At 33.2% G+C, this 22944-nt stretch overlaps 2 protein-coding genes across 2 annotated transcripts in view; one reads left to right on the forward strand and one right to left on the reverse strand.

Moving 5' to 3' along the window:
• Nucleotides 1–15162: 15162 nt before the first annotated feature.
• LOC135127715 (uncharacterized) lies at nucleotides 15163–16035 on the reverse strand. Its single transcript, XM_064054281.1, has 2 exons — nucleotides 15913–16035; nucleotides 15163–15854 (listed from the first exon to the last, which is right to left on the reverse strand). Exons 1-2 carry the CDS (start codon nucleotides 15958–15960, stop codon nucleotides 15201–15203), a joined length of 702 nt encoding a protein of 233 aa, XP_063910351.1. The 5' UTR covers nucleotides 15961–16035; the 3' UTR covers nucleotides 15163–15200.
• A 5957-nt stretch (nucleotides 16036–21992) lies between these two features.
• The window catches only part of LOC135127714 (uncharacterized), a 33733-nt gene continuing 32781 nt past the window's right edge, over nucleotides 21993–22944 (forward strand). Inside the window, exon 1 of the mRNA XM_064054280.1 lies at nucleotides 21993–22077. Within this exon, the coding sequence (XP_063910350.1) occupies nucleotides 22066–22077 (12 nt within the window). The 5' untranslated portion in view covers nucleotides 21993–22065. The remainder of the gene's footprint in view (nucleotides 22078–22944) is intronic.

Consider the following 22944-nt stretch of genomic DNA (forward strand, 5'->3'; position numbering starts at 1 on the left):
GCCAATCGTAATTTTTGTTGTACTATTTGTCACAAGATTTCTTATTTCAGAAAAAAAAAAACGAGAGAACGGGTGGGTGGGTGGGGCTAAGTTTAACTTTTTCCTAGACAGTATTTTATAAGCAAGCGATCTGTTATGATATGATTTGGTTTGGTTGGTACTAGTCCCGCCCACCCACCCTCTATTTTCGTAGCGAGTACATCACTTGCCGAAATCAGTCTTATCTTAACAAGTACTAGGCCCGCCCACCCTCCCACTTCCCATTTTAGAGAGTACTTTTATTTCCGTATAAGATTCCCGTTTCATTCAGAGCAGATAAAACTAATCATCGAAATGGAGGCGGGTGGATGGGCGGGATTAGTCATACATTCTTCTGTAGAGTGGGAGTGGGTACTGAAATTAGGCTGTAAAAAAAACACTAATCGTAACTTTTTTATTGTATTATTTGTCAAGATTTTTTTATTTCAAAAGAAAAAAAAATGAGAGAATGGGTGGGTGGGGCAAAGTTTAAATTTTTCTTACGGAGTCTTCAATAACCAAGCAATAGCTCCGCCCACCCTCTCCCTCTTCATTCCAGTTACTACTCTAATATTGTTCAGTTTTATCATGGCAAGTACTAGCCCCACCCACCCGCCCTCTATTTTTTTTAGACGTATGCCACTTGCTAAAATCAGTCTTATGTTAACGAGTACTAGCCCCGCCCACCCTTCGTCGCCTCTTATTCTAGCGACTAAAATTATTTTTGTATAAGATCCACCTTTCATTCAGAGCAGATGAAATTGATCACCGGAATGCAGGCGGGTGGGTGGGCGGGGTTAGTTGTATGTTTCTCTGTTGAGTGGGAAATGATATAAATTAGGCTACAAAAAAAGCGCCAATCGTAACTTTTTTATTGTACTATTTGTCATAAGATTAATTCCTTATTTCAGAAGAAAAAAAATGAGTGAAGAGGTGGGTGTGCGGGGCTAAGTTTAACTTAGAGAGTCTTTTATACGTAAGTAATAGCCCGGCCCACCCTCCCCTATTTCATTCCAGTTACTACTCTTAATATTGTTCAGTCTTATCATCGCAAGTAGTAGCCTCGCTCACCCCCTCTCTTCTCCTTTTAGCGAGTAATTTTATTTCTGTATAACATCGTCTTTTTATTCTGAGTAAATAAAATTAATCTCCGAAATGGAGTCGGGTGGGTGGGCGGGGTTAGTTGTATGTTTCCCTGTTGAGTTGAAGTGGGAACTGATAGAAATTAGGCTTCAAAACAAGCGCCAATCGTAATATTTTTGTTGTACTATTTGTTATGAGATTTCTTATATCAGAAAAACAATGAGAGAATGGGTGGATGGGTGGGGCTAAGTTTAACTTTTTTCTAGGGAGTATTTTATAAGCAAGTGATCTGTTATGATATGATTTGGTTTGGCTGCTACTAGCCCCGCCCACCCACCCTCTATTTTCGTAGCGAGTACATCACTTGCCAAAATCAGTCTTATCTTAACAAGTACTAGGCCCGCCCACCCGCCCTCTATGTTCTTGGAAGGTATGTCATCTGCCAAAATCAGTCTTATCTTACCAAGTACTAGCCCCGCCCACCCGCCCCTGTTTTCTTGGAAGATACGTGACTTGCCAAAATCAGTCTTATCCTGGCAAATACTAGCCCCGCCCACTCTTCCACTTCTCATTTTGGACCAATTTTATTTCTGTATAAGATTCACGTTTCATTCACAGCAAATAAAATTAATCACCGAAATGGAGGCGGGCAGGTGGGCGGGATCACTTATATATTTTTCTGTAGAGTGGGAGTAGAAACTGATAGAAATTAGGCAGTAAAAAAAACACCAGTCGTAACTTTTTTAATGTATTATTTGTCACAAGATTTATTTCTTATGTCAGAAAAAAAAATGAAAGAACGGGTGGGTGGGTGGGGCTAAGTTTAACTTTTTCTTACAGTCTTCAATGAGCAAGCAATAGCTCCGCCCACCCTCTCCCTCTTAATTCCAGTTACTATTCTAATATTGTTCAGTTTTATCATAGTAAGTACTAGCCCCGCCCACCCGCCCTCGATTTTTTTAGACGTATGCCATTTGCCAAAATCAGTCTTATGTTAACGAGTACTAGCCCCGCCCACCCTTCCTCTCCTCTTATTCTAGCGACTAATTTTATTTTTGTATAAGATCCACCTTTCATTCAGAGCAAATGAAATTGATCACCGGAATGGAGGCGGGTGGGTGGGCGGGGTTAGTTGTATATTTCTCTGTTGAGTGGGAAATGATAGAAATTAGGCTTCAAAACAAGCGGCAATCGTAATATTTTTGTTGTACTATTTGTTATACGATTTTATTTCAGAAAAAAAAAATGAGAGAACGGGTGGGTGGGTAGCGCTAAGTTTAACTTTTTTCTAGGGAGTATTTAATAAGCAAGTGATCTGTTATATGATTTGATTTGGCTGGTACTAGCCCCGCCCACCCATCCTCTATTTTCGTAGCGAGTACATCACTTGCCAAAATCAGTCTTATCTTAACAAGTACTAGGCCCGCCCACCCGCCGTCTATGTTCGTGAAAGGTATGTCATCTGCCAAAATCAGTCTTATCTTACCAAGTACTAGCCCCGCCCACCCGCCCCTGTTTTCTTGGAAGATACGTGATTTGCCAAAATCAGTCTTATCTTGGCAAGTACTAGCCCCGCCCACTCCCTCTCTTCTCATTCTAATGACTAATTTTAATTCCGTTCAGTATAAAATCATGCATTTCATTCAGATCGGATAAAATCAATCACTGAAAAGAAAACAGGGTGGGTGGGCGGTAGTAGGCCGTAAAAAAAGCATTAATCATAACTTTTTTTATTGTATTATTTGTCACAAGTTTTTTTATTTCAAAAGAAAAAAAAATGAGAGAACGGGTGGGTGGATGGGGCTAAGTTTAACTTTTTCTTACAGTCTTCTATAAGCAAGCAATAGCTACGCCCAACCTTTCCCTCTTCATTGCAGTTACTATTCTAATAGCGTTCAGTTTTATCATCGCAAGTACTAGCTCCGCCCACCCGCCCTCTATTTTTTAACATATGTTATTTGCCAAAATCAGTTTGTGTTAAGGAGTAGTAACCCCGCCCACTCTTCCTCTCCTCTTATTCTAGCGACTAATTTTATTTCTATATAAAATCCACCTTTCATTCAGAGCAGATAAAATTAATCACCCGAATGGAGGCAGGTGGGTGGGCGGGATTAGTTGTATGTTTCTCTGTTCAGTGGGAACTGATAGAAATTAGGCTACAAATAAACGGGGAAGGACGACTTCAGTTTTAATTTATCCAGTTGCGTGATTCGTTTACTCGACAATGTTTAAATTTTGGAAAAAAATTCGAAACTGTTGAAGTTGATCGGTCAAAGCTATACATTTTCACGATATAATTAAATAAAATTTAGACATAATTAATATTATTTATAATGTTCAAATATGGTAAGTAACAATTAATATAGGTTAATCAAACGGAAAACCGTTTTACTAAAGACAGGATGGTATTAAAAACAAAGCAATTTGTTTAAATATTGTTAAGTTAATCCTGAAAATGTTTTAATTCCCGGCCAAAATATGAAAAATAATTTTTGCAATCTCATCGTGACATGCGATGACGTCACTGTCACGTGAGCTACCTGTCCAAAGGTCACGTTTTGATGGCGACAAGTTCGTCGCGCCCGTTTGGCGTAAAAGTAGAGCAATTTCGCCAATTTCTAATTTATTATTAACAAATATTAGGGAAAATGTGTTGTGTTATTGCTGTGAACACCGAAGAAAATGGATATTTTTCCGAAAAGGACCGAAAACAGGGTAAGTACAACTACTGCATATGCAAATCCAAAAAATATAAATGGTAAATCACAAGTACAGACTCATCATATTTTGTACATTTTAGATAGGATTTATTCGGCAAAGTTTTGAGCTGATGTCATCAATTTTTTGGAGGAGATGAGTAAATACATTTTGATTAAAAATTTATCATGCTTAAGATAACTGTAAACCATCTGCGCAAGATTTCAAAGCTTTCGGCTTTGCAGATTCAAAATTTTCAAATTCAAATGAGTTGCAAATTGTGGAAATGACTGCTTCGCCTTTTACTGAACAGTTTCTAAATATGTATTTAACCTTTAACTGAAGATTTTCGGGATGACCCTCCATCTTTAACTGAAGATTTAAGCATCAGTCTTTCGGCTTTCACTGAAGATTTTCGGAATGAGTTTTAAACTTTGGAGATGGCTTTTTGGCCTCTAACTGAAGATTTTCAGAACAAGTTGACAGTTTTTATAATGTATATTTCGCTTTTTACTAAAGATTTTTGGAATGGGTTTCAGATTTTAGAAATCACTCTTTCGCCTTTAACTAAACATTTCCTGAATGTGTCTTTCATCTTTAACTGAAGATTTTCACAATGAGTGTTTAGTCTTTTACTGAAGATTTGAGAATGAGCCTTTCGGCTTCTACTGCAAATTTTGGAAATGACTCTTTCGCCTTTTACTGAACAATTTATAAATGTTTCTTTAGCCTTTAACTGAAGATTTTCGTAATGACCCTCCGCCTTTAACTGAAGATTTTCGAATCGAGCTTTTCGTCTTTCACTGAAGATTGTCGGAATTAGTTTTAGATTTTGGAGATGGCTTTTTCTCCTTTGAGTGAAGATTTTCAGAACAAGTTGAAAATTTTTATAATGGCTATTTATCTTTTTACTGAAGTTTTTTTGGAACGGGTTTCAGATTTTGGAAATGACTCTTTTGCCTTTAACCAAACATTTTCTGAATGTGTCGTTGGTCTTTAACTGAAGATTTTCACAATGAGTCTGTGGGTTTTACTGAAAATTTGGAGATTGAGCCTTTCGCCTTCTACTGCAAATTTTGGAAATGACTCTTTCGCCTTTAACTAAACATTTTCTGAATATGTCTTTCGTCTTTAACTGAAGATTTTCACAATGAGTCTTTGGTCTTTTACTGAAGATTTTGAAATTGAGCCTTTCGCCTTCTACTGAAAATTTTGGAAATGACTCCTTTGTCTTTTACTGAACAATTTCTAAGTGTTTCTTTAGCGTTTAACTGAAGATTTTCGGAATGACCCTCCGCCTTTAATTGAAGATTTTCGGATCGAACATTTTGTCTTTCACTGAAGATTTTCGGAATGAGTTAGATTTTAGAGATGATTTTTTCGTCTTTAGCTGAAGATTTTCAGAACAAGTTGAAAATTTTTATAATGTCTATTTCGCTTTTTGCTGAAGATCTTCGGAATGGGTTTCAGATTTTGGAAATGACTCTTTCGTCTTTAACTAAACATTTTCTGAATGTGTCTTCGTCTTTAACTGAAGATTTTCACAACGAGTCTTTGGTCTTTTATTGAAGATTTTGAGAATGAGCCTTTCGCCTTCTACTGCAAATTTTGGAAATGACTCCTTTGCTTTTTACTGAATAATTTCTAAATGTGTCTTTAGCCTTTAATTGAAAATTATCGTAATGACCCTTCGCCTTTAACTGAAGATTTACGAATCGAGCCTTTCGTCTTTCACTGAAGATTTTCGGAATGAGCATTTCGTTTTTCACTGAAGATTTTTGGAATGTGTCTTTTGCCTTTTACTGAAGATTTTCGGAATGAGTCTTCAGATTTTTACTGTAAATTTTCGCAATGAGTACTTGCCCTTTAACTGAGATTTTCGGATTGACTCTTTCGCTTTTAAATGCAGATTTTCTGAATGAGTTTTTCTCATTTTACTGAGGATTTCCAAAACTAGTCTTTCACCTTTTGCTGCAAATTTTCGCAATGAGTATTTCACCTTTAACTGAAGATTTGCGGAATAACTCTTCCGGCTTTTACTGAAGATTTTCATATTGAGTATTTCGCCTTTTCTCAAGATTTTTGGAACGAATCTTTCGCGATTTTACTAACGATTTTGGGAAAGAATATTTCGTCTTCAACTGAAGATTTTCGTAATGACTCTTTAGCTTTTAACTGAGGATTTTCATAGTGAGTCTTTCGCTTTTTACTGAAGATTTTCGGAATGAGCCTTTCGTCTTTCACTGAAGATTTTTGGAATGTTTTTTTGCCTTCTACTGGGGATTTTCGGAATGAGTCTTCAAGTTTTTACTGCAAATTTTCCCAAGGAGTGTTTGGCCTTTAACTGAGATTTTCCGATTGACTCTTTCGCCTTTGACTGAAGATTTTCAGAACGAATCTTTCGTTTTTTACTGAAGATTTTTGATATGTGTTTTTCGCCTTTTACTGGAGATTTTCGAAATGAGTCTCCAGGATTTTACTGCAAATATTCGCAATGAGTATTTGGCCTTTAACTGAGATTTTCGGATTGACTATTTCGCTTTTAACAGAAGATTTTCGGAATGAATTTTTCTCGTTTTACTGAGGATTGTCGAAACGAGTCTTTCACCTTTTACCGAAAATTTTCCCAATGAGTATTCTACCTTTAACTGAAGATTTGCGGAATAACTCTTCCGCCTTTTACTGAAGATTTTCAGATTGAGTTTTTCGCCTTTTCTGAAGAATTTTGGAACGAATCCTTCGCGATTTTACTAACGATTTTGGGAAAGAATATTTCGTCTTCAAGTGATGGTTTTCGGAATGGCTCTTTAGCTTTTATCTGAAGATTTTCATAGTGAGTTTTTCGATTTTTACTGAAGATTTTCTGAATGAGTCTTTCGTTTTTTACTGACGTTTATCGAAGTGAGTTGCAGCTTTTGGAAATGACGCTCTCGCCTTTAAATGGAGATTTTAGGAATGAGTTTTTCTCGTTTTATTAAAGATTTTGGAAAGAGTCTTTCGCGTTTTACTGCAAATTTTCGCAATGATTTTTTTTTGTCTTTCACTGAAAATGTTTGGAATGAGTTGAATATTTTCGGAATTACTCTTTCGCCTTTAACTGAATATTTTCGGATTTTCCGAATACGTTTAAAATTTTTGCAATGACTATTACTTTTTACTGAAAGTTTTCGCAGAGTTCTTTGTCCTTAAGTGAAGATTTTCGAAATGGATTTGGATTTTCTTACGAAAATCTTGAAGTTTGGAGTAAACAATTAAGGCGGATTCATAAAGTGCAAGTACAGGAGCATCTTTTTTTAATTCAAAAAGCATTTATCACGCAAAATTTTGAAGTGGAGATGATCAGACAAATTTTTGTTTACGTTTTATCATCTGCATTTATATATTTTTTACATACATCATAGAACAGAAGCTGACAACAATCGATCAGTTAGTTTCGGAGATTATCTGTCTAGTATAAATCGAGGCAGATGTCAGTCAGACAGACCGACGGAAACCAGAAACTATTTTTTCGTACTCTAAAATCTATGACTCAAACACAAAAACTGTCAGTTAAGGATATCGAATCAGATTCTTGCTACATCTGTTCTTCAGTTTTAGGGCCTTTATCGAAGAAATTTCGAAAAAACGCATTTATTTATAAGCTATGTATTGATAAGCAAAAAAAAAACACTTTATTATATTTAAAATGTCATGAATTGAAAAGATAATTTAAAATATATTTAAAATGACTCGGCAAAAAAATATGCAAAAGCTTGTGAATGCGGTCTTTATTAATGATTTGTCACATAATATGTCACAATACAATACAGCAACCAATAAATAAAAGTTTCTAGCAAATAAATTTTGGCTCTACAGGTGAACACACGAAATATTTTAGAAATTTAAACCCCCTTATTAAATTGTAAATATATAAATAAATAAATAAAAAGCATTTTATTCGATTGAGGAACGACTTCAGACATAAATATGCCACTCAAGGTAAGCTGTACATCACGAATTCTAAACAAAAAAAAATACATATTCTGAAATTCTCTGCATACTTCATCATTTCCCAGTGCATTAAAATTTTGTGCATACAAATCCGCCTTTAATTATTGACAACGCGTGCGTCGCCCCCGATTTCGTAAGTCGTGATCGGAGCGAAAAAATTTTAATTGGTGTGTGATGTATCCGACATCCAAAACCGTTTTTAATTTATTGAACCAATAGGGAATCCAAGTACGAAGAATACCGATCAGTCATTAATAAGCCTAATTAATAGCTAAATTAATTTAGTAGTTATTGAAACTTCACGATTTCGGTTGCAAAATGCACTACAGGTTTCACGGACTTGCAACATTTTTCAATTACTAATCGTTCAATTTACATTAATTTGACAGATCGTAAAATTTTGGGACGTTTATATTAAAACTAAGTGATAAAAGCAATCAGTATGCAAATGTCGTTTTTTTTTTAAACGTGTAGGCTAAACATTGTCTGGGTGTAATTAGAGATCCTCCCATGAACACAACCCGGCGACATTGGAATGCCAGCGATCAACTTATTTATAATCTTCGATGAAACACTTAAGTATAAAGGATGAACAACTCACTAGTTCGATAATGTCACTGTACGTCATGTAAATCAGGCAAGTCATCACAATGACTTAACACAGAGACAGTTACATCTATAATCCCAAATACAAATCGACGTTTTGCATAATTTTTTGATCTCATTGATCCAGACAATGATTATTCCAGTTGTGAGGGACAACCGCTCACGGTTTACCGTTTTCTGGTTTTATTTCGACATAATGTACATAATTACCACTAATTCTTACTTCGCTATTTCCAAACTTGGCAGATGCTCTTCACGGCTTAATAACAAAATTGTTCGGCTTGACACTCAACAAAAATTAATGTTGATGTAAAGGTCGCCAAGAATGTCAACAGACGGGTTAAAATAACGAATAAAATGTTAAATTTTGCAGTAGTAGCGAGCCGACAAATGCACGAGGTGTGGTGGGAAAATATAAATTAATAGTAGAATTGCTGCAGTTGGCGACTTCGGAATGCTAATTTCGTGTCGTTTTAAATTAGCTTATCAAAATTAATATATTACAAGCTTGAAATGAGCGTTTAGTCGTCCTCGATTTAATAACTTCCCTAAAATGTAAATGAACCTGAACAACGTAGCAGTTTTTTTCGAGATTGAGTTATCATCAAAATATCAAAATATGGCATGTCAAAAATGTTGTCGTATTTATTTGGTTATTTGCTTGTTCAAGAACAACCCCATTTTTCGTCATTAAATGATATTCGTAAAATGTCATTGAAATTATGAGTCTGTGTCAGTCATTACAAATAGCCTCCAACAATTTTCAAAATTATTTTTCAAAATTAACAAAATATTATGTACTTACATACTTTTTTTTTGATAATAAGGTTTTATTTTTTGTCTGTTGATATAGAACAACGAGATAATAAGAAAAAAATCCCAAACTTACTTTTTGACTTTTGTACACTTTTAAAATATATTTATAAAAAATCTGTAAATTTAGCCAAGTAAAAATCAAATTTGTGTAGAATGTGTTACACATGTATTATGAGCATATATAACTGAATTGTTCTATTATTTATATACTTTTTTAATTTTTGTACTTGGGGTTTATGAATCTGCTTTGAGTGTTTACCTTAGGCAAGCTAATATTCGGAAAAAAATCAAATCGTTTAACAACATTTTTTCTTACACTGTGACTAGAACTATCTTTTTTTTTTGAAACAGTATTTGCTTGATTGTATTTCTGGGGCGACGGAAGTTCTATATAATAACATGAGACTATTTTGTAGTTGCTTTTTTATAGCTTTTTATGTCGCTTTTTGTTGTGTTTTTTTGACACTTTTTTTTTGTTAATTCCACAAATCGAAAAATTGAAATACATATTAAAAAATAAAAAATCGAAAATATCGGAAAATTGAGGAATTCAAAAATAAAAAATCGAGAAATCGAAAATTTGTAAAATCGAGAATTTGAAGAATCAAAAACTGAAAGATCTCAAAACTGAAATATCGATAAATTGAGAAATCAAAACTTGAAAAATCAAGAAATCAAAAAGCCCAGAAGTCGGAAAAATTTAAAAATTGAAAAAACGAGAAGTCGAGAAATTGAAAATTCGAAAAATTGAAATACTGAAATTGAAAAATCGAAAAATTTAAATTTAAAAAATCCAAAAATTGAAGACTGAGAAAATGGAAAAATTAAGAAATCGAAAAATCCGAAAACTTGAGTGTCGAAAAATTGGTAAATCAAAAATTCGAAAACATCAAAAATCGAAAAGACGAAAAATTAAGCAATCGGAAAATCGAAAATTTAGGAATGGTCAAAATTGAAAAATTGTAATATGTATTTAAAAACCGATAAATTGAAAATGGTAAATTAAAAAAGTTGAAAAATCAAAAAAAAAGAAAAATCGAGAACTTGAAGAATCAAAAAAATTGAAAAATCCCAAAAATTGAAATATCGATAAATTAAGAAATCGAAACTTGAAAAATCGAGAATTCGAAAAGCCGAAAAATCGTAAAATTTTAAAAATCGAAAAAACGGCAATCGAGAAATTGAAAATTCGAAAAATCGAAAAATTGAAATACTGAAATTGAAAAATCGAAAAATTGAAATCTCAAAAGACTGAAAAACTAAGAAATCGAAAAATCCCAAAATTGGAATGTCGAAAAATTGGAAAATCAAAAAAACGAAAAGTCGAAAAGACGAAAAATTGAGCAATCGGAAAATCGAAAATTTAGAATTGGTCAAAATTGAAAAATCAAAAAAAAGAAAAATTAAGAAATTGAAGAATCAAAAAACTGAAAATCCCAAAAATTGAAATATCGATAAATTGAGAAATTGAAACTTGAGAAATCGAGAATTCGAAAAGCCGAAAAGTCGTAAAATTTTAAAAATCGAAAAAACGAAAAGTCGAGAAATTGAAAAATCTAAAATTCGAAAAGTTGAAACGACGAAAAATCGAGTAATCGGAAAATCGAAAATTTAGAAACCGTCAAAATTGAAAAATCACAATATTTAAAAACTGATAAATTGAAAAATGTAAAATTGAACAAAAAATTGAAAAATCAAAAAAACGAAAAAATCGAGAAATTGAAAAAACGAAAAAATCGAGAAATTGAAAAACCTAAAATTTTAGAAATTCGGAAAACAACATCAAAATTCTGAATCGAAAAACTGAAAAATTCCAAGACAAATGATGAAAACTAGAAAAATTGAAAAATCGAAAGATCGAAAAGCCGAAATACTAAAATTGAAAAATGTAAAATTTAAAAAATTGAAAAATTGAAGATCCAAAAAATTAAAAAATTAAGAAATCGAAAAATCCCGAAACTGGCATGTAGAAAAATTGGAAAATCAAAAACTTATAAAATATCAGAACATCGAAAAACTGAAAAATCGAAAAATTGCAAAGACCAAAAATTAAAAAAATTAAAATTGGAAAAGTCGAAAAGAGGAAAAATCGAGCAATCGAAAAATCGAAAATTTAGAAATGATAAAAATTGAAAAATCGCAATATTTGAAAATCAAAAAATTGAAAAATGTAAAATAAAAAAAATTGAAAAATCAAAAAAACGAAAAATAGAATAATTGAAAAACCTAAAATAAATATCAGAACATCGAAAAATCGAAAAATTGAAAAGACCAAAAATCAAAAAATTTAAAATTGGAAAAGTGGAAAATGCGAAAAATCGAGCAATCGGAAAATCAAAAATGTAAAAATGATAAAAATTGAAAAATCGCAATATTTAAAAACCGAAAAATTGAAAAATGTTAAATTTAAAAAATTGAAAAATCGCAATATTTAAAAACCGATAAATTGAAAAATGTAAATTTAAAAAAAAACGAAAAAATCGAGAAATTACAAAACCTAAAATTTTAGAAATTCGAAAAACAACATCAAAAATCTGAATCCAAAAACTGAAAAATTTGAAGACTGAAATGACGAAAAATCGAAAAACCGAAAACTTAAAATTCGAGTTTCATGAAATTTGGTTTTCCTTCATTGTCTCGTGAAATTGTAAAAATCGAAAAACGAGAAGTCGAGAAATTGAAAATTCGAAAAATCGCAAAACTGAAACACTGAAATTCAACAATCGAAACATGAAATTTAAAAAATTCTAAAAATTGAAGACCCAAAAAATTGAAAAATTAAGAAATCGAAAAATCCCAAAACTGAAATGTTGAACAATTGGAAAATCAAAAAATTGTTAAATATCAGAACATCGAAAAATTGAAAAGTCGAAAAATTGAAAAAACCAAAAGTCAAAATATTTAAAATTCGAATAGTCGAAAAGATGAAAAATCGAGCAATCAGAAAATCGAAAATTTAGAAATGGTCAAAATTGAAAAATCGCAATATTTAAAAATTGAAAAATGTAAAATTAAAAAAATTTAAAAATCAGAAAAACGACAAATAGAAAAATTGAAAAACCTAAAATTTTGAAAATTCGAAAAACAACATGAAAAATCTGAATCGAAAAACTGAAAAATTTAAAGACTGAAATGACGAAAAATCGAAAAACCAAAAACTTAAAATTCGACTTTCATGAAATTTGGTTTCCTTCATTGTCTCGAGAAATTTTAAAAATCGAAAAACGAGAAGTCGAGAAATTGAAAATTCAAAAAATCGAAAAACTGAAATAGTGGAATTAGAAAATCTAAAAATGTAAAATTTAAAAAATTGAAAAATTGAAGACCCAAAAAATTGAAAAATTAAGAAATCGAAAAATCCCAAAACTGAAATGTCGAAAAATTGGAAAAGCAAAAAATTGTTAAATATCAGAACATCGAAAAACTGAAAAAGCGAAAAATTGAAAAGAACAAATTTGAAGTTGGAAAAGTCGAAAAGATAAAAAATCGAGCAATCGAAAAATCGAAATTAGAAATGATAAAAATTGAAAAATCACGATAATTAAAAGTCAAAAAATTGAAAAACGTAAAAATAAAAAAATTGAAAATTCAAAAAAACGAAAAATTGAAAAATTGAAAAACCTAAAATTTTAAAAATTCGAAAATAACATACTAAAAACCTGAATGACGAAATAACGAAAAATTGGAATATTAAAAGATGCAAAAATTGAAAAATCGAAAAATGAAAAGCCGAAAAACCTAAAATTTGACTTCCACGGAATTTGATTTCTCCTCTATCTTCCTGATATTTAAATGTGTTTTTCTTTTTTATTCCACGAACATAAGTTATGACTACTTTCATGTTTTCTCGACATTTTAGTGCATTTAGAAAATGAAAAAATATACCTTTTTTTTACTTCCTTTTTTTTGCCGCCCTTTTCTCACGACTTTTTGTCGCTTTTTGCTTGGTCCATTTTTGTTGCCTTTCGTTTCATTTTTTTGTTGCTTTTTCGTCTCATTCTTTGTAACTATTTCGATCGCATTTTTTATTACTTATTTATCGTTTTGTTTCTGCATTTTTGTCGATTTTGGAAACTGTTTGTCGACCGATTTTTTAATTGCATTTTTCCCGGTATTTCTTTATCAATTTTTGTCGCTTTTTTACGAGTTTTTAGTGTTTTTTACTACATTTTTGTCGCTTCTTGGACGATTTTTTCTGTCACGGTTTTTGATGATTTTTTGAGGCAGGTTTTTGGCCTCTTTTTTTAATTGCCTTTTCTTCGCATCCTTTGTCGCTTTTCGAATGTTCATTTTTTGTAGCCCCCTTATGTAGCAGGTTTTAACTTCTTTTCTTGTAATTTCTTGTTTTTGTTTTTGGTCTATTTTTTAATTGCACTTTTTGACACCTTTTTTTGCCGTTTATTTACTTCCTTTTTTGTCGGATTTTTCAGACCATTTTTTTGGCCCTTTTTTGTAGTCTTTCTTGCCGTATTTTTAGTGTGTTTTATTTGACCTAATTTTTTTCGCATCTTTTGTATCAAGTTTTCCTCCTTTCTTTGTCGCTTTTTGACTATTTCTTTCGTCTCACCTTTTTGGAATCTTTCCGAAAATCTTCAGTAAAGAGGTTTTTTTGTTAAGAGATCGTTTTATTTTAAATAATGGAACATATCGGATAGTTATTATTGAAGATTGGATGCTCCAACAAAATTTTGCTCCTTCAAAACTAAACAAAACGCGTTTTACATTAACCCAAGAACACACGCATCACCAATAAATTTTCCACAACCACCTACCTCCCAAACCACTATCTTGATCGCCTCACCTTCAAAAATCACCAAATCACAATTTATGCGATTTTCCTCACATTTACAACCGACAATTGCCAGCCGATCGTCCCACTTTTGAAGATCACCTCCATGCGTCTGATTCACGCTTTTTCATCTCCACTGCATTTAGTGATTTTTGCAGAACGTGTGGTCCTGATAACACTGATTACTTCGCCAACAATAGCAAAGGACAGTTATTAGTAATTTATTTAAATGCAAGCTCAGCGGTGCGTTTCGTATGACGTAACAGAATTTTTTTCCTCAGTGTATGCAAATGACGTTCTTTCATTAAAAACCTGTGCCGACAGTCAACCTTTATTAGTGGATTGCACATTATGGAAGCTAATTGGCTCGGTTTTATTTATGGGCGCTTTTCGCTGAAGCCGTGTTAAAAATGTTTGACGCGGAATATACAGGTGTTTTTTTCTCTTTGACTGTGTTAGAAGAAGTTTGGAATGTATTGTGTTGTGGAGCTAAAAATAGAACGAAAGTAAAAGTCATGCATTATGTGCTATCAGGTTGGTTTGTTGCATTCTGGGCTGACGGATGGTGTCTTCATTTCGACTAATTCGTCGTCTCTTCTAAATCCAATTGTAGAATTAATTTAAAGATCTTGAATTTATTTTAGGATATGAATACCAGTCATCGAAATGATTTACACAAGTTAACCTTTACATCAAGACAACAAATACTTCAACGAGCTTAAGAAATTAATTAGAACTAATTAAAAGTCGCATTGCTAAGTACACTACATGAATCAAAGATTGCATTGTACGTTCTAAAACGATTTAAATAAATAATTGTGTCGCTTGAAAATTAATGAAGCAATTTTTCTGCAACAAATTTTTGCTAAAAGTTCTAATTTGCATTAAAATGCATCACTTCCTCTACACACGTTGTGGCATTCGCTGAAACATTTTTATAGGATTTTTGATCCTTTCACTCTCTATTACCAAGATAATAATTAAAACCGTCGTCAGACATAATAAATGGATCAGGACATAATCTCGGGATTACTATTCGTGTTTTTAAGATAACCGGTCGAACATCCATTTCAATATGCATTCCAAAATTAAGAAACCTTATTTATTATAGCCACATTAACTAAATCAAGACTAACGACTATTGAGAAATAAACACGCACAAATTTCACTGCGGACTTTATTTTTCCAAACTCAACCACAGTTAGCCCAAAATTTTGTTAGCACAGTCCGCGATTTGGGCAACCAAATCCGTAACATAAGCTGTAAAATCGGCGACGTTGTTGTCGTTGCATTCCTTCACTATTACCTTCAGCTCGTCCAGCATTTCCTTGGCTTTGTTGATCTGGAGCTGGATCTGGAGAGGCAAATCCGTGGTGTCCTTTTCGATTTGGGTTAGAAGAACCGAAACGCACGAAGGCTCGTTCGCGCAGCGATCCAGCTGGAATTCCAGACTCTGCACTCTGGTCATTACAGTGTCCACTAGGTAGATGGAACTGTCCAAGACGCTTTTAGCTTCGTCGGTTTGGGCGGCGACGCACGTTTCCAGTCGCCCTTTTAGCTCGTCTGGAAGCCTGTGGATCATCTGTTCGCGGCCTCCTGTGCAGTAAGAGATGTCTTTGCCGGCGGCGAGGGCTAGATCTTTGATTTGGGTGAGTTCGGTGGCTACTTCTGCGTAGACTTGGTCTATGGATAGTTCTCCGAGGCTGACAATGTTGTGGCTGTATGATGCTATGTCGGAGTAGTAGTGGGCGAAGTTGTCTTGGGCGACTTGGATGTGGCCGAGGACGAGGGCTCGGAGGTTGCTTAGCTCGATTTTGGCGTCTTCGACGACATCATATACTGATGTCTGGGCATACTGTTAAATTCACAAAGTTACAAAATTTGATCACTAGAAAAGTTGGGTATTTTGATACCTGAGAAGTCACTAGGACTAGCAACAGAAGCGAAAAAAGTTTGTTCATCGTGGCGGATAAGAAGGGACTCAGTGTAGCCACTATTTAAGTGTGGACGAATGAGGTTATCACCATTTTTGAAGAAAGACTATAAATTGATAAAGTAATAAATGGTTGTAAAGCAATATTGATAAATTTGTTTGGGGAAATAAAACTATTTGTTTTATGGTCAGTGTACTCAGCCGAAATTGTGAGCTGTGTTTATTTATAACATAAGCTACTTTAAGTGCAGTTGACGATTTTATGACTGCATTGTGTTTTGATTACACGATTTGGGTGATTGGCAAATCTGTCTACAATGAATATTTCTGGCCTTTCCTGGTTTTTCTTTGTGTACAGTGTTTCTTTCTTCTTTGTCAGTCATTTTAGTAGAAATACAATCTCAAACCGTCGTCAGGACGTCAGTTCCAATAAACACAAAAAGTGTGTTCAAAATTTTCGAAACTTTCCAAAAAAAAATGTTTTAATTGGTTCTATCGACTGAAAATTGGTGTTAAATTTAAAATAATCTTCCGCCAGTGACAAATCTGAAATCGCCATCACGATATCTGTTCCAATAAACACAAAAAGCAAGTTCAAAATTTTCAAAAAATTTCCAAAAAAGCGGTTTAAATTAGTTCAGTCGACCGAAAGTTGGTGTCAAACTGTAGATAATCTTCTGCTAATTACAAATCCGACATCGCCGTTATGATATGTTCCAATAAACACGGAAAATAATTCCAAAATTTTCAAACATTTTCCAAAAAATTGGTTAAAATTGGTTTGATCGACCCAAATTTAGTGTAAAATTGTAGATAATCTTCAACTAATTACAAATCTGAAATTGCCTTTACGATATTTGTTCTAACACATACAAAAAGTGGGTTCAAAATTTTCACAAATTTTTCAAAAAAATGGTTAAAATTGGTTGAATCGACCGAAAGTTGGTGTCAACTGGTAGCTAGTCTTCCGCTAATCGCAAATCTAAAATCGCCGTTATGATATCCATTCCAATAAACACAAAATTCGAGCTAAAAATTTTCAAAAATTTTCCAAAAAAATGGTTAAAATTGGTTCGATCAACCGAAAGTTGGTGTCAAATTATAGATAATCTTCCTCTAATCACAAATCTGAAATTGCCGTCAGGATATCTGTTCCAAAAGTGAGTTCAAAATTTCCAAAAATTTTCCAAAAAAACGGTTAAAATTGGTTCAATCGACCGAAAGTTGATGTCAAACTGCAGATAATCTTCTGCTAAGTACAAATCTGAAATCACCGTCACTATATTTGTTCCAATAACAAAAAAAATGAGTTAAAAATTTCCAAAAATTTTCCAAAAAAATGGTTAAAATCGGTTCTGTCGACCGAAAATTAATGTCAAATTTTTATCAATCTTCCGCCAGTTACAAATCTCAAATCGTCGTTACGATATCTCTTCCAATAAACACGGAAACTGAGTTAAAAATTTTCAAAAACTTTGTAAAAATTGTTAAAATTGGTTCGATTGACCGAAAGTTGGTGTGAAATTTTAGATAATCCTCCGCTAATTATAATTCTGAAATCACCGTTACGATGCCTGCTCCAATAAGCATGGAAAGTAAGTTCAAAATTTTCAAACATTTTCCAAAAAAATGTTTAAAATTGGTTCGATTGACTGACAGTTGGTATTAAATTATAGATAATCTTCCGCTAATTACAAATTTGAAATCGCCGTCACGGTACCTGCTCCAATAAATACAAAGAGTGAGTTCAAAATTTTTAAAATTTTTTTTAAAAATTGGTTGAAATTGGTTCAATCGACCGTAAGTTGGTGTCGAATTGTAGATAATCTTCCGCTAATGACAAATCTAAAATCCCCGTCACTATATTTGTTCCAATAAATAAAAAAAATGGATTCAAAATTTCCAAAAATTTTCAAAAAAAATGGTTAAAATTGGTTCGATCCACCGAAAGTTGCTGTCAAACTGTAGATATCCTTCTACTAACTACAAATCTGAAATCGTCGTCACGATATCTGTTCCAATAAACACAAAAAATGAGTTCATAAGTTTCAAAAATTTTCCAAAAAAAATGGTTAAAATTGGTTCGATCGACCGCAAATTGGTGTCAAATTCTAGCTAATCTTCCCCCAGTTACAAATCTTAAATCGCCGCTATAATATCTGTTCCAATAAACACGAAAACTGAATTCAAAATTTTCAAAAATTTTCCAAAAAAGTGGTTAAAATTGGTTCGATCGACCGAAAGTTGGTGTCAAACTGTAGATAATCTTCTGCTAATTACAAATCTGAAATCGCCGTCACGATATCTGTTCCAGTAAATCTGAAAACCGAATTCAAAATTTCCAAAAAATTTTCAAAAAAAATGGTTGAAATGGGTACAATCGGACGAAAATTGGTTTTATTGTAGAAAATCTTCCCGTCATTTACAAATCTGAAATAGCCACCACGATATCTATTTCAATAAATACAAAAAGTGATTTCAAAATTTTCAAAAATTTCCAAAAAAATTGTTAAAATTGGTTCAATCGCCCGAAAATTCTTGTTAAATCGTTGATAATCTTCCACTAATTACAAATCAGGAATCGCCTTCACGATGTTTGCTCTAATAAATAGAACAAGTGAATCCAAAATTTTCAAAAAATTTCCAAAAAAATGTTTACAATTGGTTCGCTCCACCGAAAGTTGGTGTCAAATTGTTGATCAACTTCCGCTAATTTCAAATTGGAAGCCGCTGTCACGATATCGGTTCCAATAAACACAAAAAGTGATTTCAAAATTTTCAAAATTTTCAAAAAAATTGTTAAAATCGGTTCAATCGACCGAAAATTTGTGTCAAATTGTAGGTAACCTTCCGCTAATTACAAATCTGAAATCGCCGTAAGAATATCTGTTTCAATAAACACCAAAAATGAGTTCAAAATTTTCAAAAATTTTCCAAAAAATTGGTTAGAATTGGTTCGATCTACCGAAAGTTGGTGTCAAATTTTAGATAAACTTCCGCTAATTTCAAATCGGAAATCGCTGTCACGATATCGGTTGCAATAAACACAAAAAGTGAGTTCAAAATTTTCAAGAATTTTCCAAAAAATTGTTAAAATTAGTTCAATCGACCGAAAATTCATGTCGAATTGTAGATAACCTTCCGCTAATTACAAATCTGAAATCGCCGTAAAGATATCTGTTCCAATAAACACTAAAGGTGAGTTCAAAATTTTCAAAAATTTAAAAAAAAAATGGTTAGAATTGGTTCGATCGACCGAAAGTTGGTGTGTAAAATTGTAGATAACCTTCCACTAATTACAAATCTGAAATCGCCCTCACGATAATTGCTCTAATAAATACAAAATGTGAATCCAAAATTTTCAAAAATTTTTCAAAAATATGTTTGAAAATGGTCAAATTTTAGGTAATCTTCCGCTAATTACAAATCGGAAGTTGCCAGCACGATATGTGTTCCAATAAACACAAAAAGTTAGTTCAAGGTTTTCAAAAATTTTCCAAAAAATTTTTAAAATTAGTTCAATGGACCGAAAATTGGTCTCAAATTGTAGATAACCTTCCGCTAATTACAAATCTGAAATCGCCGTAAAGATATCTGTTCCAATAAACACTAAAGGTGAGTTAAACATTTTCAAAAATTGTATAAAAAATTGGTTAGAATTGGTTCGATCGACCGAAAGTTGGTGTGTAAAATTGTAGATAACCTTCCACTAATTACAAATCTGAAATCGCCTTCACGATATTTGCTATAATGAATACAAAATGTGAGTCCAAAATTTTCAAAAATGTTTCAAAAATGTGTTTGAAATTGATCAAATTGTAGATAACCTTCCACTAATTACAAATCTGAAACCGCCTTCACAATATTTGCTCTAATAAATACAAAATGTGAGTCCAAAATTTTCTAAAATTTTCAAAAACATGTTTGAAATTGGTCAAATTTTAGATAATCTTCCGCTAATTACAAATCGGAAGTTGCCAGCACGATATGTGTTCCAATAGACACAAAAAGTGAGTTCCAAAAAAATGTTTAAAATTGGGTCGATCGACCGAAAGTTGATGTCAAATTTTAACTAATCTTCCGCCAGTTACAAATCTGAAATCGCCGTTACGATATCTGTTCCAATAAACACGGAATGTAGATTCAAAATTTTCAAAAATTTTCCAAAAAAATGGTTAAAATTGGTTCGATCGTCCAAAAGTTGGTGTCAAATTGTAGATAATTTTCCGCCAATTACAAATATCAAATCGCCGTCACGACATTAGTTCCAATGAACAAAAAAAGTGAGTTTAAAATTTTCAAAAATTTTCCAAAAAAATGGTTAAAATTGGTTTGATCGACCGAAAGTTGGTGTCAAATTGTAGATATTTATCCCGTAATCACAATTCTGAAATCGCCGTTACGATATCTTATCCAATAAACACGGAAAGTGAGTTCAAAATTTTCAAAAATTTTCCAAAACAATGGTTAAAATTGTTTCGATCTACGGACAGTTGGTGTCAAAGTGTAGACAATCTTCCGCTAATTACAAATCTGAAATTGCCGTCACGATATGTGTTCCAATAAAAACGAAAAGTGAATTCAAAATTTCGAAAAATTTTCCAAAAAAAATGGAGATTCTTTTGCAACTAAACAAAAAACACAGTCAGGGTTCCTGCAATTCTTCTACAGAAAATCTATGAAGTAATTTAAAAAAATTTACGTTGAAAAATATCAATTACCGTGATGCAGATAACCAGCCACACAATTAGTACACAATAAAGCTTAAGGTAACATTTCCACGGAATATTTTGCATAAAATAAAGTTAATTTAAATAATCACAAACATGTAAACAATTAGTTAATTAATACACTGATTATACGTACATACGAATCCCTGTTTCAGATTAATTCAGAAATTTCTAATAATCACAGCGCCACAGTGGGGTTCTGCTCTTAGAAAGAACCTCCCACGGTGAAGTCAATCTTTCAGTTTTCACGACCACAATTTATATTAAAATTATAGAAACTCGAACAAAGGCAGTTAATATTTAGGAGATCTCAAACTGCATTAATCAGCACCCACCTCAAGAAAATTGCATCAAATCGCCACGACAGTGTTTAACATTCAAGAAATACCGCAGCAAAATCCGATGCAGCTGATCAATAATCTTCCACAGGATTAACATTTAACGTGCAATTTGAGGAATCTCGTGCCGAAATATTTAAAATAAGTGCATGCGGTGTATTACTCAAAAAAATGAGCATTTCTATGTTAAACGGCGAAAGTTTGATTTTTTGCTTTAGTAAACAGATGGTTCAGTTATATAAATCAGCTAATACGTGTTAATTTGTCATTAACAAAATCGCGTGTCTTACAATTTCCTAAAATTAGCTCATCCGATTGCCCAATATCTGGCCCTGACTGGTTTCACGGACCTTAGTTTGACGTTATCTCGCATCTGTAGCTAAATTTCCTCCGGATACTCCACCGAAAGTGAACGTGAAACGCCGGTTTTCAGCGATTTTCCCACACTTGACACCCGACCCGCTGAAATCGATGGGTTGCAAATCTGGCCGGCCGACATCTCGCTCCATAATAATTAATATTTATAAAATTTAAGAAACAAAATTCTTCGGTTATCACTTTACATACCAACCTCGATTACCCGATTTTGGTGCAAGAATGAGGCAAGAAGGCAAAAAATGCAAATCGAACAAGGAATCCGCGTTTGCGACATTGAGTAAAAGTAAAAAGTTACATTGTTGCCAACACCCACACCTTCGGAGCCTCAAAGTCCCGGACTTTATCACAATGGGTCTACGGTCTAACCCTTGTAAAAGAATTAATCGACGGAAAGTCCGAGTGACAGTAATTGATGATCAGTGAGGTCGTCTTCTCCCCCGCCAGAAAAAACACTCGAAGAAAGGACCTCGAGAGCGTTTCAAATGTAAATAAACGCCGCTATAATGTGATGTTACATTATTACACATAATGTAAGAAAGATGCCCCCTCTTTGCCCATCTCCCACTTGAAGGTTTGGTATAAAAGACAGTGTTATAATAGCAGCATCCCATCACTCTGTGTACAGTGCCGAATTAGGGGTTTTTTGTGTTCTGTTGGTTTTTGCATGGTTTGTGACGCTGATAGGACATGATCGTCAAGGTAAGACCAGGAGCTAAGTATTTTCCACGCCAAAATTTTTCCCAAAACTATATCTTTTTTGATCAAAATTTTTCGTGCAGATGTTTTCATTGCCACCATAAACTTTATTCTTGCGTGTAATAGTCCCTCAGTATGCACATCCACACTCGACATTGACTCTAAATCCGCAGAACCATTTTTCTCGAATTCCTGATGTTGGCATTTAGAGGATCGGAGTAATTGTGTCTTGTCGACAAGTACAAGAAATTAGTGTTGAATGCCAGTTCGGTGCACGAGTTTTGCGCGATAAAAGGCTTTGTTGCGAAATTTCCGCTCAAAATGTCAACAAATAGGTAAAGAATGGCAGCCTCGTCACAATTGAGCTTTTTTTGCGAAAATGGGTGTCGAGGAATGCGTTTTTTGAATCGAAGAAATTGCGAAACGCGCTTCTAGTTTTTTTTTTATTTTCTGAGTTGATGAGCGCTTGATTGCAAGGTCGACGACACCCCCTCTCCGGAGATGATGTATTGGTGCGTTTTGTAATTTTTTCAAAGTGGACTATTAGTTTAACCTTTATTGTTTTTTAATTGTTCTTTTTTTCTCGGCTGTCATTGAACTTCCTGGCTGAATTATGACGGCACTTTTACTTTTTATTAGATGCGCTGGATTATGTTTTGGGTTTATTTATGGTGTTAGGATTACGAAGTGACCTAGTAGTGTGTGAACGGAATGTTTTGCGGATTCATACGGTTTTTATGAGGCAATTGGGTGTACGAATTTCCACATTGTACAGTGAGACGCAATGATTTGAGGAAAATATTAGTTCACACGAAATATTTTCAAACTGTTCTTTGTTTTAAACTTTAAAAACTTATTTTCCCATTGCCA

This window comes from Zophobas morio, unplaced genomic scaffold (assembly GCF_036711695.1).
Source record: "Zophobas morio isolate AGI-343-1 ecotype UQ-CSIRO unplaced genomic scaffold, CSIRO_AGI_Zmor_V1 ptg000012l, whole genome shotgun sequence".
Classification (NCBI taxonomy): domain Eukaryota; kingdom Metazoa; phylum Arthropoda; class Insecta; order Coleoptera; family Tenebrionidae; genus Zophobas; species Zophobas morio.

Excerpts from the sequence above, each read along its gene's own strand:
- LOC135127715 (XM_064054281.1), bottom strand. The coding sequence starts at position 15,960 with ATGAACAAACTTTTTTCGCTTCTGTTGCTAGTCCTAGTGACTTCTCAG. Across the intron at positions 15,855-15,912 it reads TAGTCCTAGTGACTTCTCAG|TATGCCCAGACATCAGTATA; the intron begins GTATCAAAATAC and ends TGAATTTAACAG.